The 16,446-nt window shown below is 39.5% G+C and overlaps 1 protein-coding gene across 1 annotated transcript in view; it reads right to left on the reverse strand.

Annotated features, from left to right (window-relative positions):
• The window catches only part of slc22a18 (solute carrier family 22 member 18), an 85,203-nt gene that overhangs the window by 51,266 nt on the left and 17,491 nt on the right, over positions 1 to 16,446 (reverse strand). The window contains exons 2-4 of the mRNA XM_020532240.2: positions 5,794 to 5,891; positions 1,576 to 1,721; positions 1,346 to 1,478 (exon numbers count right to left, since the gene is read on the reverse strand). Coding sequence (XP_020387829.1) covers positions 1,346 to 1,478; positions 1,576 to 1,721; positions 5,794 to 5,891 — 377 coding nt within the window. The remainder of the gene's footprint in view (positions 1 to 1,345; positions 1,479 to 1,575; positions 1,722 to 5,793; positions 5,892 to 16,446) is intronic.

Raw genomic sequence — 16,446 nt, forward strand, 5'->3', positions numbered from 1 at the left:
CAGTCAGGCAGGAACAGAGTGAAATAATGAGGCAGCCAGGGCAGTCCTGTTTATGGATTTTGGAAAGGAGGTAGAAGCACACTCTGTGGGATTGGGGAACTATGAAGTTGGGCAGTAAAGGGAAGATCTCCAGAAGATATGAGGTCACTGTAGGTCTCCAACAGAGTGGTTTTATGTTCAGTATGGTGCTGTGGCCTTGAGAGAGAGAAAATGGATATCACTGAAGTAGGGAAGTTATTAAATTGTAATAGAATTGAATCATTACACATTCAACAATGGCAGCATTTTCATCTTAAACCGGATTCAGTATCATAAACAAACTGTTTTCTCTATTGGATACAAAACATGCCTTTGTCAGGCACATACAGTTAGGAAAAGTAGGGAAAGTCAAAGCTATACAAGGAATGCACAATCTAAATTTTGAGTGAGAAATTAAATCTAATATGTTTAAACCAATTTGGCACATCAAACTCTTAGGTGAACACAAATTAGAATTGCTTTGGGTGCAAAAACTCTCAGTTGAGTATAAGGTCTGATCCAGAAGCCAACTTAACTTAAAGGACCTGTACATTTATTAGCCTGGGTACAATTTTTATAAACTGAATGCTGAATTTGCAAATGAGCTTCATTGGTTACACTATATGAGAGCAGGCCATGCTTTTCTCCTGTTAAATTTTAATGGAAAGTACATTTGTACGAGCACAAGGGATAAACTGAATCAATGCAGTTGTGATTGGGAATGTATCAAGAATTCTTGATCAGTTTGTCACACTGGTGAGTCACCCTTGCACACTGCTGAAAAGTGCATAAACCCACAACAGGCAGACTGGTTCTGGGCATTAGCCTCTTCCTGCTATCATTTCACTACGAATAACTTGCTAAACCACATTATTTAGGTACATGCACAAGTTGGGACTAAAGATCCATAGAAATATACTCCATCAAGAAATCAACACCTTCAGTGGAAGAAGAAAGAAGATGCTCGTATAAAATTGATATGGAAAAGATTTCACACACAAATTACAAATTAAAATCAGTGCTTCAATAAGTTAACGCTATACCTTTGGATTTTGAAAATAAAGTTGTAAACTTGCCTCATTCCAAATTTTTTTTCTTTATTTCCCCCACAGGTCTGATTTTGTTTAAGGAATGAGGCTGACATTAGCAGGTCATTCAGGTTGGAGGAGATCACAACTGAGCCCAATTGGGTCTGTGTGCGACCACCACATATAGACTTTCCAAGAGTTGGACAACAAGGACATGAATGATGAGAGAATTGAGAGTGAGTGTTTTGGCTGCTGGGTTGAAGCCTGTTGCACATACCGACATACCCTTCGGTACTTACCCATAATTAGAGATCAGCAAACCACCAGTTGTAGAGCCAATGATCATCCCCACACCATATGACAGACCAAGCTTCCCCAGGGCATCTGCCCGTTCTGACTCTGAAGACAGATCAGTCACAATCATCTGAGCAGCTGGGAGAGTTTAAAAGGAAATAAATACATTTTAAAATCGGTCACAGAAGTAACAAGTCAAGAAAAGGAAAGATGAGAAAAAGTACCATACATGTACCTTGCATCCCATGCATGAAGACTGTGGGCACTCTGGAAAGGAAAAGTAGTGGCACACTCGTCGAAAGACCCAACAGAAGGTAGGCAAACCCCGAGGAGAGGTACGCCAGCGATAGGGCAGCACGCCCCCCAAATAAATCACCAAACCTATCAGCAGTAAAAAGAAGAATACTCTATCAAAGATTCCTGTAATTAAATTAACAGACATACATAACTACAGTGACAACTGTGGGAAAGCACAGAACAGTTAGACAAATTTCCAAGCATCTCTCAATAGAGAGCAGCTAAGATAATCAAAAGGTAGAAATACTTTAGTGCAACAAAAACACAGCTTTAATCCTGTGACAATTAAGAAAATGCACACTTTTATGTCAGTTTGCAAAACAGCTACATTTAAAATGGAAAGTGTCCTCTTACCAAAATTCCACTTGAAGACCACAGTTTAGTCAAGATAACAAAGTCATATATGATTGTTTTGAAGATCATTGCCAGGTCATGCCAATAAAAGTTTCAAAAACAAACGGACACTTTAGAAGCTAGTGTTAGAGATGATAAATATCTTAAGAACCAGACAACTGAAAAATAAGTAATAGTCTTACCATCAAGTGGACCTGCTGCAACAAAGTATTTACAATTATATTTTGATGTGCAGTCTCCTATCAGTTCCGTGTTCCTCTGTTTCCACCAAGAGGGACTAAGGACCTTAACAGAGATCAATCTCTGCGTAACTGCCATCAAACCTCAGTCAGAGGTTACCATCAGGACTTCAGATTGCCTTTACTTACATTTGGAAACACAGGCCTAGATATTCCAAAGCACATAGTTGTAGCAGTGCAGAGGTAAGTTGCGTTTGGGAACATGCAGAATTCCCATTGCAACTGACTTTGAGGGAACTGCCCAGGAAATTGAAAATTCCGATTGGCAACTTCCCTTCATCTGCAACCCTCTGAGAAAGCTCCCCAAAATCAGAGAATTTAGAAGATTCTAACACCTAAGTTTAATAGTCACCCAGGAGAAGTTACAGAATTAAAAATCTACTCTAACTCCTGGGATACTATCAGAGTGAACTACTGACAGTCCCCAGTTACACGCCCGACCTCAACACCTCTCTAACCTGACACCCCTGAAACTCCCTCCTCCTCACACTCTGAGCTGACATCTCCAACAGATGCAACTCAACATGCCCCTCGCCTTGATAGACCTACAACCACCTCCTCAATTGAACACCCTCACCACACCCTAGACCCAACAATCACCTGCCAAACCAGATCTGACCCAACACCAGCTCCCAACTCAACGGCCACATGAACCTTACAGTCCTTCTGCCCCTTAGTGAACTGACATATCCCCCCAACCCCCCACCACCCTTCCACCTCTAAGCTAACCCAACCACTCGTGTACTTACCTGGCACTCTCCACTCCTCACTCACCGGCCTCCCTACCCTCCCCATCCACCTGGTGCTCTATTCACCTGGCACTGTACCTACTTCATCTGCTCGACATCCAGGTACCTTACTTTATCCTACAGTCAGAAGGAAAAATATAATGTTCTAGTCTAGTCTTAAGTTGACTCCAAGTGTTTTAGTTGAAAAGAATATTAACTCATTGCAGCATTTGATCCCACTGAGCAGCACAAGTCTTCAAATTGGAACCAGCAATTATGCCTCTGAAAAGAATAGTATTGCTCATTCAGTTAAATGAGCAAAGGAGACAGAAACGAACCATGGCAAGGTGCCCTTTAATGTTTGTCTCAAAAAAAACTGCTTACAGGCTTCATCTGCCACATCCAATTGCTATGCGATTGACTTTACCTATATGATTATATTCATGCTGATTTGTAAATGAAGGAGCTTGTATTCTGATGTATAACATCAAGCGTCACTTTTTCAAAAGAAAACTTGCGTGTAATTTTTTATAGTCAAAATTAAAATGACAGCAGTGACTTGGCATTTTATTTTACTGCCTCAAGCCTTTAATAATGTGATTCTACTTCTAAATCACAAAGAATCTTTTTCATGCTCCAATGTTTAAATGCCAAACTGAGAACCTCTGGAACCCTCGTGTGGGGAGAAAGCATATACTGCATAAAACAAATGGAAATATTGAATTATTTGGCTCATAGATGGCGTTACATACTTCATCTGTGCAGCACTGTTTTTACCCACTTTCAGAACTGAAGCTCAATGCTGCCACACACTGGCAGAACTCTTCCTAATCATTGCTAACTTCAGTTAAATGACTCAGCTGCACACTTGTTGAAAACTGCACCCAACCTCTGCAGCAACAACCAATCTCCGCTCATAAGACAGTCCTGCCATCCCAAGCACCAGCCAAGTGAACCTACGTTGCTCTGTGTCTACGGCAAGTGTATTTTCGCTTAAGTAGGACTGTCAAATTTGCACACAATATTCCAGGTGAATCTCACAAATGCCCTCATAACTTTTGTAAGACATTCCTACTTCTGAACTTAAATCCTCTCGCAATGAAACCAACATACCATTATCTTTCTAGCATACGATTCGCCTTCTTGGACATAGTTGAGTTGGGTGGGTGGTATGGTGGAAGGGGCAAATTATGTAAAAGTGGGCAGTAGTGGTTGACATTCCAGAATCTGTAGTCTTTACATGATAGGAAGAATGATGGAGATAAGAATATCCTAATTTACAAATTCTCGAAACAAGGTGCAAAGGCTTGATTTAGACACAAGGGTATGTAAGGAGGATGACAAATGTGGAGCTTATAGTGAAGAGAGGAATGTTCAAAGAAGTATGTCCCATTATGATACAGTGACATTGTACAAACACTGCAAGTAAGAGAAAATATATATAAAACAACCAGTTTTTTGAGTGTTTTATTACAATGTGAACAATGCATTAAAGAACTCTCCTTGATATGTACCCACAATTTAAAATCTAAGGCAGTCTTGAACTTTACAATCAGTTAGAAATTGTTGAAATAATAAGTATTTGACATAAATTAGAAAACCAAGTTTCCTGGAGAGAGTTTTATTAATAAGTTGTATCGTGGAATTAGGCATTCCATTTGAGATCAGAGGACATACTGAGATACTGAAGGACGATATTTGATGATGAGCAATCATGAAGCTATCAAAGATATCAATAATAGCTGTTGATTAGCGTTTTAAATTATATAAAATAAACTGTCATAGAATTTTAACAAAATAATACTGTTATTGCTTCAGTGACTTTCATGGGCACTTAGCAATTCAGTGATTAGGTTGTGAGAGGAAGGGAGATTGCCTGTGTGGAAGGCAAGTATTCGGAAGAAAATATTCTGAACCTAGATTAGAATCTTCAGTAAAACTGTGGATTTCCTTTCCTAAAACATTGTAGGAGCAGTGGAGGATTATTGCATTTCAATAAGACATCCCACCACCTACTTAGATATAGTGTTATTAATTAATTAAGCTTTGTCAGAACTGTCCACTTTTCATGCACAAATTTGTATTGGATAGGTTGGATAATGAGTGGACAAGATGAGGAAGGTGGAGAGAGAACTGAGCATTATCCAAATACCATCATAAGATGAGCCATAAACATATAGCATAATGTAAAAGGAAGTTAAATCACCATGAAAATAATTCTGATGGAAGACTAAAGGCTAGAAATCTATTTGAAACTTCCAAGATGCCAAAACGTTTTGAGATATTCAAGGTGATAACTGATAACAGAATCCAAAAGTATTCAAAAGCAGTGATGCAAATATGAAGGTCTTAAGCAAGAATGGAAGCATCAAACATAATACTAATGATCATGGATTACAATCATGGATTTGATCAGAACTTCAAAGATAATAGATGATTTGACAGTTAATGGTAGCTTAATTAAGTTTAGAAGTGCCAAAGCAAAGGCAATAGAGCAATACTTGGCAGAATGAAATTAGCAAATTTCCAAGGAAAAAAGAAGTAGTCTGAGACTTTGAAAAGCTGAAGTGATGTAATAAATCTGGAAGCAAAATATTTTATGGACCACTGGAATACAGGTATTAATCTTTGAGTTTAGATATACAATGGTGAGGAGTTCATGAGTTCCAGGGTTGAGGCACATAATGTAGTGGAGGTCTATGAGATTCACAGTATTGAGACGAATTGAAGAGCAGTTCTTAGAGGGTCAGGATTCATTGTGTAGAGGAGCTCCATGTCATAAAAGAAAGTTTCACAGAAGTTTAATCCTGGTGAATCCTGTTCCAAGACATTTACCTGCCAAACAAGGGTCCTCCCAGGAGCTGGATAACAGCAAACGTTGTCTGAAGGTAACCAAACATGATTGTATCCATCCTCAGTCTCTTCGACAAATACTATGGACAAGACATGTGTGTTAGACTTTGGGGTAATATTGTAAAGTGCTCTAAAGCCTAGAACCACAGATTGTAGTTCTGAAAAACAAGTCCATCCCCATATTTGTTAAATGGAAGTATGGTGTAACCTTGATTCAGATGTGCTAATGATCATCGAGTAATGGTTAATCAAGATGTTATCTATCAAAGTATCAATGCCAAATCAAACATGAACGTACTCTGTGAACTGGTAGGCAAGATAAGGCTAATTCCAAGAAAAATATTAAGAAAATTTGTTATATTGTACAGTAGGAGTGGCAGCAGCTAGTCAAAAGCAGAAACCAGTTTCAATAAAGTACAACAGAAATTTCTGAAGAAGGGTCCCAACCCAAAACATCAACTTTCCTGCTCCTCTGATGCTGCCTGGCCTGGTGTGTTCGTCCAGCTCCACACTGTGTTATCTCTGACTCCAGCATCTGCAGTTCTTACTACCTCCAACAGAAAACAAATTGGCTACAAAACTGAAAACAGAGTGTAGTGAACTTGGAATTAGAGGCACAACAGCAGATTTAGGGGCTTGATTAATGCTGAGGGAAACTGTGACTGAAGATGTCATTAAGAAAGCCGAAAAATGTTGTGTAAATAAAATGCAAATTTCAATACAGATTACTAAAGAGTGACGCATTTTGTAAGAGTATGGATTCCACGATATTCATGGAAGACAAAGAGTCTAAATAGGAGTAGAAGCATAAAGGAAAAAGGGGCAAAGATCTTAAAAACCAAAGCTACACTAGTTAGTAAAGCTATATGAACAAAGTCATGGGGTTTATTTCTAAAGAAACAGAATTCAAAAGCAGAGACAATTGATGACAAAAGTATAAAAATGTTGGTCAGACAACATAGGTGTACAATTCTAATGTCAAATAAAGTATGTACAAGCATTATGAAAGTACAGAAGTTGATACTAGAAATGAAAGGATGCAATTGTGCCAGGAAAAGCTTATCAGGCTGGAGCTCATTTTTCTAGAAAATATTCAGAAATACCTGAAAGAGCCCTTTAAAAATATGAACAATTTAAAAGAAGTAAATGCAGACAAATATTTAAGTGGAATTCCAAAACAAAGGGTCAGAAACGTGAGATATTGGTATATATAATATGGAATTCAGGAGAAACATGTTCAAGTGTTGCGAATATGGAATTTATGACTAATAAGAATCATTTGGACTAATTGAATAAGATTAGTTTAAAAAGAATCTAGATGAAAACATGAGGGAGAAAGGACTGGAGGTATATTGATAAATTGAAACAAAATAAGGTGGGAGCAAACTAGTGTAGAGCATAATTACAGATACAGGCCTACTGGACAGATTGGACTGTTTCTATGCCGCAAAATTCAATGGAATTTTGTTCTGCTCTCAGAACCTCTTCCTCCAGCAATGAATCATGGAGCCAACCAGGGAACAGGCTATCTTGAATCTGGTACTGGGTTAAAAGGCAGTTTTAATAAATTACCTCAAAGTAAAAGATCCCCTAGGATGCAGTGATTATAACCAATAGAATCTAATAGTCAGTTCAAGAGTGAGAAACCTGGGTCATGAACAACTGCTTTTAACTTATACAAAGGGAATTACAATAAAATAAGGATAGAGTTAACCAAAGGGAACTGGACAGATAAAGCAGCAGGAATGGCAGTGAGAAAGCAGTGGCGGACATATAAGGAGGTAATTCATGACTGAAATAACTCCACAGAATCAAAGTTATATCCTTAGTCTGTAGGGGTTCCCTGGTATAGGTTCTCAGTCTAGCCAAGGTCTTATACAAACTTAAGGTTTGGAGACCAGAGTGAATTTTCGTAAAAATTGGTTCTGCAATCACTGATACAGCTGCACTGGTATCAACCTCCATTTAACCAGATGTTTACTTTAATTGGTTCCCATTTGGATATTATGAAGCAATTTAACTGTTCCAAGCCAGATGTAGGTGGACTTTCCAGGATGTGTACTTTCCTGGGTACTGGCCTCTCTTATTCAATTCAGGCCTAGTAGGAGTTCTTTTACTGTTTTGAGTCCCCATACTGGCAGCAACTACAATGTCCTGCTGGCTGGCTCTTCAAGAAAATTTTAACCATTTGGCTAAGGCTTGGCTTTTTTTTAGGATTTTGCAGTGGGCTGACCTAGAGTGCCTCTGTTCAGGATATGTCCTGAGTGAGTCTATCAATTGCCTTCACTCAAGTGGTGTTCCCCAAGCTCAGCTGGCCTGGCAAGGATGTCCACTTCCATCGGAATACCCTGTAACGCATAAGCTCCACCTGTTGCATTTCTAATGACAAAGCCAATTGTTGTGCCAGTTTGAAGTCCAGTTGGGCTTCAGTTAGTAAGAGCTTTTGCATGGTCACATCATTAATCCCACATACCAAACGGTCTCTCAGCATCTGACTTCGGTTTAAATCAAAATCACATGCCCATGCCAGTCATCTTAACCTCATCAAAAATCCTGATAAAGATCCCCTGGGGTTCTCGAACTATCGGGTAAAACTGATAGTGTCTCAGATTTAGAAGAGGCTTGGAGCCGTAATATTCCTCAGCTAAATCCATCAACTATTCACAGGTTTTAGTATCTGGTGCCTCAGGGTAAGTCAGGCCCCTAAAATCAAAAAAGCTGCAATTCCACAGGCTGTCAGGAGAATTACTTGTTTCTTTTCATCTGTCCCAATGTCATTTGCCTAGAAAGAATAATGCATTATTTCCATATACTGAACCCAGTCTTCGGCAGCAGGATCGAACGAGTCAAGCTTCCCAAATAGTGGCATGATGCCAGCAATGCCAACCCAACCTCACAACAACTGTTGTGAATGAATCTCTACAGAGTCGTGTGTTGCTCTTGTTGCCGCTGAAGTAACTCCATGAAGGTTGGTATCCTGTCACCAAGTCACCCTTTGTTTACATGTGTATAATACATGACACTGATCCAGCTAACTCAGAACCGGCTTCAAGAGTGAACAGATCCCCTGACATTCCTGTTCTTATCTGTCAGCCAGGGTTCCCTGTTTGGAGCAACCTAACAGCTCCAATCAGGGAACTCATATTCGATGAGGTCCACCTGGCTGACCTCATTCCAATCACTAAAATGACTCTCAGCAAAAATATATCCCACTGTGGAGGAAAGATTCTAAGATAGGAATAGACTGATCAAATGCCAATCTATCTGTCCAGTTCTCTTTAGCTAATTATATTTTCATTTCATTGTAATTCCCTGTATATAAGTTAAACACAGATGTTTACAACCCAAGGCTGACCAAGAAAATTAAGGACAGAATTCAGTTGAAATAAAAACCATATAAGGAGGCAAGAGTCAGTGATAGCCCCAAAGATTGGGATCAATTCATAAGTCAGCAAAGAAGGACTAAAAAGATAATAAGGGCAGCAAAAATGAACTACTAGGACAAACTCATGAGGAATATAAAAACTGAAAAACTGACAAGAGGAGCTTCTTCAAATATATAAAAAGGATGAGAGAAATCAAAGTGAACATAGGCCGCTTAGAAAATTAATTTTGGAGATAATTATGGGAACAAGGACATAGGAGTGGAGTTAAATATACATTTTGCATCAGTCTTTACGGTGGAAGATACTTCGAACATCCCATTAATACTGAAGAATACGGGGGAGGAATTAAGTGCCATCACCATCACTAGAAAAGTAATATTAGATAAACTAATGGGGCTAAAGGCAGACAATTCCCCTGGCCCTAATGGCTTGTGTCCTAAAAGAAGTAACTTCAGAAATAGTGTATGCATTGGTTGCAATTTTCCAAAAATCATTAGATTCTGGAAAAGTACCAGAGGACTGGAAATTACCAATTTGACACCCCTAATCAAAGAAAGAGGGAGGCAATTAACTATAGGTCAACTAGCCTAACATCTATTGTTGGAATTAATTACAGAAGTAATAATAGAATATTTAGAAAATCAGAATCTAATCAAGCAGAGTCAGCATAACTTCATTAAAGAGAAATCATGTTTGACTAATTTATTAGAGATTTTTGAGGAAGTCTCAACCAAAGGGAATAGAGGGGAACCAGTAGATGTGCTGTATTTGGACTTCCAGAATGCTTTCAACAAGATGCCTTCTGAAATGTTATGACATAGGACAAAAGTCCATAATGCTGGACATAGCAGATTACAGACATAGAAATAGAATCCCTACAGTGTGGAAACAGGCCCTTTGGCCCAACAAGTCCACACCAACCCTTGGAGCATCCCACCCAAACCCATCCCCTTATAACCCACCTAAGCTACACATCCCTGACCACTACGGGCAATTTAGCATGGCCAATCCATCTAAACTGCACTTCTTTGGACTGTGGGAGGAAACCATGGTACCCGGAGGAAACCCACGCAGACACAGGGAGAACGTGCAAAATCCACACAGACAGTCGCCTGAGTGTGGAATTGAACCCAGGTCCTTGGTGTTGCGGGGCAGCAGTGCTAACCACTGAGCCACTGTGCCACCCCCATTATCATGTATAAAGAATTGGCTGATGAGTAGGAGACAGATAGAGGGGAATAAGGGGTTATTTTTTAGGTTGCCAACCTGTAAACAGTGAGGTCCCAGAGGGATCAGTGCTGGGACTGCAACTGTTTATAAGCCATATTAATGACTTGGAGGAAGGAAGTGAACATACTGTAGCAAAATTTGAAGATGACACAAATTGGAAAGGCAAGTTGTGAGGGGTATACAAACAGGTTACAGAGAGATAATGATAGGTTAAGTAAGTGGGCAAAATGTTGGAAAATGGAGTATAATATTGGAAAATATGAAGTTGCTCATTTCAGAAGGGAGAACAAAAAAACACAGTATTATTTAAATGGAGAAAAACTGCAGAAAGCTGCAACAGAAAGAGACTTAGAGGTACTTGTGTGTGAAACACAGAACGCTAGCACACAGCTGCAGCAGGTAATCAGGAGGACTAATGGCATCACAGCCCTCATTTCAAGGGGGTTGGACTATAAGATACTGTAACTGTACAGGGTGTTGGTGAGATCACATCCGGAGCACTCTGAGCAGTTTTGGTCCCCTTATTTAAGAAACAATGTTATTTCATTGGAGACAGTTAGGAGAAGGTTCATTAGGATGATCCCTGGTATGGAGTAATTGTCTTATAAGCGAAGGTTAAACAGGTTGGGACTCAACTCATTGGAATTTAGAAAAATGAGAGATAATCTCATTGACACATATAGAATTTTTAAGGGGCTTGACAGGGTAAATGCTGAGAGGATGTTCCCCCTCATGAGAGAGTCCAGCAGAGGGCATAAACTCAGAATAAAAGAATGTCAATTAAGACTGTAACAAGGACAAATTTCTTCTTTCAGAGGGTTGACAATCTTTGCAATTCCAAGTCAAAAAGAGCTGGAGGGCAGAGCCTTTTTGTATATTTAATACTTTGATTGATAGGTTCTTGATCAGTAGGGGGATCTAGGGTTATGGGGAAAGGGCAGGAATATCGATGTGATGAATGTCAGATCTGCAATGGTCTGATTGAATTGCAGAGCAGGCTCAAGGACTCAAATGGCTTACTCCTGTTCCTCTTTCTTATGGTCTTATCATTGCATCTGATGCTCGGCCTCTTAAGATTTTCAAACAATCTTCTGGGTGAAAATTATTTATGAAGAGGTTGAATGCCCTTGATCTCCACCCTATCAGGACAATGTTGAAGTTATAAATCAAAATAATTATTTTCCTAAACATATTGACTCTTGCTGTAGAAGGCTTTCATGGGTGCTGTGTGTCCTTTTGTACTTCTTCTAACTGGCTACTCTACATGCAAGGCTATGCTGACTATATTCCACATTGGAATAATTACCTACAAGCAGAGGAATTCTTGCTGATTTTCACAACATTCAAGCTTAGAGTTAATGAATCTAACTTCAGTTTTTCAATTTCTGTTTGGCTGACATCATTCAGTTGAACATCTATGGTTCTGTATAGCATAAATGTTGCTTTTTCCATTGAGTAGCTCAATGCACCTCTGACAGAACATGACCATTACTTATCTTTTGGGCGTCCAGAGAGTAAAGTGCACGTGCTTTACATTCACACTCCCATTTTCTTACGCCTGCCTTCACACTCCAAACTGAATCTGAGGTGCATGTCACAGGAGAACCCTCCTCCAGGAAAATTCTTTTGAGGGAGTGACAACATCCTTTAGATTTCTTATAATTGCTGCTAAGATGTAAATATTGCTAAAAATGTCAAGTTAGCAGCTCAAAACATCTTGATCAAATTATGTGAGCAATTAGGCAAGTCCTTTTCTGCTACTGCTACTATTTAGGAATTATTGCTTTGAAAAGAAATGTTCAGCAATTTAGTTACTCAACAATTTAGTTACTTAGTTTCCTGCTTATTCATTCCCCAATGATAACAAATGGCAAAAGTAAATATATTCAATTAACTACAAACACAAAAACATTTTGGAACTTTTAAAATGAAGACATTTCAAACCAAGCACCTGCAGCTGTTAATTACACCAATATCTCCAACCAACAGGAAATGGCAGGGAAATTTCTATATTTAACATGTAAAAATTTAAAACATTTTTGCACTCCTTTCAGGAGTGCCTATATAACTTTTAACAATGCCCTCCACCTTCCCAATTGACTGCTGACACTTGAAAGGACTTGTACTGTACTGCACTAAATGATAATCAATCACCTGATACATGACATGCAAATAACCCTTCACTCGAAACATGAGATTTTCCCTGTTCCTTAAAAGTAAGACATTGGAAGAACTGTCAGATCATGTGAGATATTTTATTGCTTTAATTTTGAACCAATTGCTCTCTTTTCTTCCACAGCATTTCTGAACTTTCGTGACTGATAAATTATATTTCTTGCAATTTGGCTTAAATCTGTTGACCAATATCAGATCTTGCTGTAAACATCACTGACAAGCAAAATATAGAGACCAGTAACAAATTTATCTTGTTCTTCAAAAGCAACTCAAGGCTTCATTGATATTTGTTTCAAGATTATACTTCATCTGTTTATCCTCTGCAGTAACGTTTACTTGACCTCAATTCTGGCAACTGTATTGAAGGTGTGTGCTCCCGAACTTGCTGCACCCTCATCAAGATGTTTGAGTACAACCACAACACTGGCATCTACCTGACATTGCAGAATATTGCTCTGATACATCCTCACATAAAACGCAGGACAAATCCAATCTGGCCAATTACCATCCCATCGGTCTACTCTTGATCTTCAGTGGAAGGTACTTTCAACAGTGCTATCAAGCAGCATTTACTTAATAATAATTTGTTCGCTGACACTCAGTTTGAGTTCTGCAACGGCCACTCGACTCCTGATCTTATTATGATCTTGGCTCAAATATGGACAAAGGAGCTGAACTTCAGAGGGGAGGCAAGAGTGACTGCCTTGACATCAATGCTGGTGTCAATGGAAATCAGAAGAAAACTCTCCGCTGGTTGGAGGCATACCTGACACAAAGGAAGATGGCTACGGCTGTTGGGAGGTCAGCCAGCTCTGCAGGAGTTCCTCAAGGCAGTAACCTAGACCAGCCATCTTCAGCTGTTTTCACCAATGATCTTCCCTACATCAGGAGGCCAGAGGTAGGGATGTTCACTGATGATTGCACGATGTTCATGCCATTTGCGACTCCTCAGATAAGAAGCAGCTCATGTCCAAATGCAGCAGGACCTAGACAATACTTAGGTTTGGGGTGACAGATAGCACATAATATTCACACAACACAAGTGTCAGGCAGCAACCATTGCCAACATGAGGGAATCTAATCATCACCCAAAGACTTTAAATTGTTTTACCATCATTGAATACCCGACTATCTACATCTTGGAGGTTACTATTGACAAGAATTAGCACTGGACTAGCCATATAAATACTGTAGCTACAACAGCAAGTCAGAGGCTAGGAAACTTGCAGTGAGTAACTCACCTCCCAGCTCTGCGAAGTCCATATACCATCTCCAAGGCACAAATCAGGAGTGTGATGGAATGCTCCCCACTCCCCAGACGAGTGCAGCTTTAAAAATACCCACGAAACTTGACACTATCCAAGCAGTCTGCTTGATTGGCACCAAATTTACAAATTCAGTCCCTCCACTACTGATGCTCAGTTTGCAGCAGTATGTACAATCTACAAGGTGCACTGCAGAAATTCAGAAAGACTCTGTGGCCACGACCTTACAAATGCTTGATCAAATCCTTCTAGAAGCTCAAGGACAGCAGGCACAAGGGAACACGACCACTTGCAAGTTCCTCTTCAAGTCACTTTCCAGCCTGACTTGGAAACGTAACACTGTTCCTTCTGGGTCACTGGGCCAAAATCATGGAATTCTCTCCCTAATGGCATTTTGGGTTTACCTGCATCAAATAGGTTGCAGAATTTCAAGAAGACAACTCACCATCCCTTCTCAAGGGCATCTATGGATGGGCAGTAAATGTGGCCTAGCAGTGAAGCCCAAATCTCATGAATTAATTTTGATTTTAAAAGTCACTGGCACATAAGTCTATACTGCCTCTGGAGTTTTTCTTTAATACTGAAACAAATTATGATTTTGGTGCTACATCTTTTGTGCCAGGCTCTTTTGTTTATCATCTCATGCTGGACAATTTCAGATCTTCATCTTCTCCAGTAATTTGCCTATCATTGGTTATTTCATCCTCTCAAAGTGGTTGTACTAAAGCATGTTGATAATTTATCTGTTTCTGAGCATGAGTCAAGCATTTGAATATCCATGTGGACAACCAGTCTGTTATTATGTAACTGATACACTCCATACATGACTTTCCCTCTCCTACAGATAAAATTATCAACTTTTGAACTTACATTTACGCAGTGTCATTAACATAATGAAACATTCCAAGGCACATCGCAGCATTCAAAACAAAATATGCCACCAATCCACATAAACACCAAAAGCTTGATAAACAGGTAAGGTTGAATAAGTGTTTCAAAGAAGGAAAGAAAGGTGGACAGATGTTAGAGTTAATTGCTGGATGTTAGAAAACCAGAGTTTGGAACCTAGGTACTAAAGGCATGACCAACAGTGGTGCATTGATCCAAAACATTTGTTGATTTTCTGATAGCAGTGCTTTTGCACTGCACAATGTCCAAGGTGCTTAATACCTGAGTCAAATCGACAAATTGCTGAGTCAAGCTAGATCAGCAGCATTTTAACTATTCTTCATCATAACATGATGACACCTTGCTTCATAGATAAGCATTTAAATATAACTTTGCTTTTCCACCTACAGTCACATGCAACTGCAAGAGGTGCAATATATACCCTTTCACCTTGTCCTTTGTGATTGTTCAAAGCCCCAAACACTTTTTCCAGGTAAAACAACTTATACTTTCAACTTGGTATAATTATCCAAGAAACTTTTGTGACACAGTGTTAGTGTCCCTAACTCTGAGCCACAAGACCTGGGTTCAAGTCCCACCTGTTCCAGGGGTGTGTAATATCACCTCTGAACAGATGGACTAGGAAAGAAGTATAATTATTCATTGCATAGAAGGCCTGAGCTTCTAGTTGCTTGCTATTTATTCCTGCATCCCATTCCGACATCTGTCAGTGGTTTTCTACATTGCTCTCATGAAGGTCAATGAGACTTGAGGAACATCACCTCATCTTTCACTTAGGCACTTCATGGTTTAGTCTTACAGTGTTCACGACAATCTAATTAGATTATAACAACTGCACTAATTTCCCTCAGAGTTGGTGCTGATAATTGTTCTGCTCTGAACCTTTACATCTCCATTAGAACTACCTTTAACAACACTTTTTTGCACACCATCAACCCTTTTGTTGTCTAGTTGTACCTGCCATCTACCCTATCACAGGACTTCACTTTTGTTATTTCTTGCCCTCGCCCACTTTTTATCCTGGTTCTGCACTTTCTTAAAAATTGATACATTTCTAACATATTCTAGTTCTGATGCAAGGTCATCAATCTGAAATGTGAACTCCATTTCTCTCTCCACAGATGCTGCCCGATATTCTGAGTTTTGTCAATATTTTCTATTTTTATTTAAACAGAACTCTTTTCCGAAGGGAAAATGAAAAAGCAATAGAGTCATAGAGTCCTACAGCATGGGGACAGCCCTTCAGCCCAAACTGATCCATGCCAACCAAGTGTCCATCCACGCTAACCACATTTCCCTGCACTTGGCCCATATCCTTCTAAACCTTTCCTATCCATGTATTTGTCCAAGTGCCTTTTAAATGTTGTCAATGTATCCGCCTCAACCACATCCGCTGGCAGCTCATTCCATATGTGTACCACCCTCTCTGTAAAAAAAAATTGCCCCTCAGGTTCCCATGTATTCTTTCTCCTTACCTTAACTGAACGTCCTCTAGTCCTCGATTCCCTAACCCTGGGAAAATGACTGAGTGCATTCACTCTATCCACACCTCTCATGATCTTATACACTTCTATAAGATCCCCCCTCAGTTTCCTATGCTCTAAAGAAAAAAGTCCTAGCTTGTCCAACCTCTCCCTACAACTCAGTCCCTTCAGTCCTGGCAACATCTT

Source organism: Rhincodon typus, chromosome 17 (assembly GCF_021869965.1).
Source record: "Rhincodon typus isolate 14 chromosome 17, sRhiTyp1.1, whole genome shotgun sequence".
NCBI lineage: Eukaryota > Metazoa > Chordata > Chondrichthyes > Orectolobiformes > Rhincodontidae > Rhincodon > Rhincodon typus.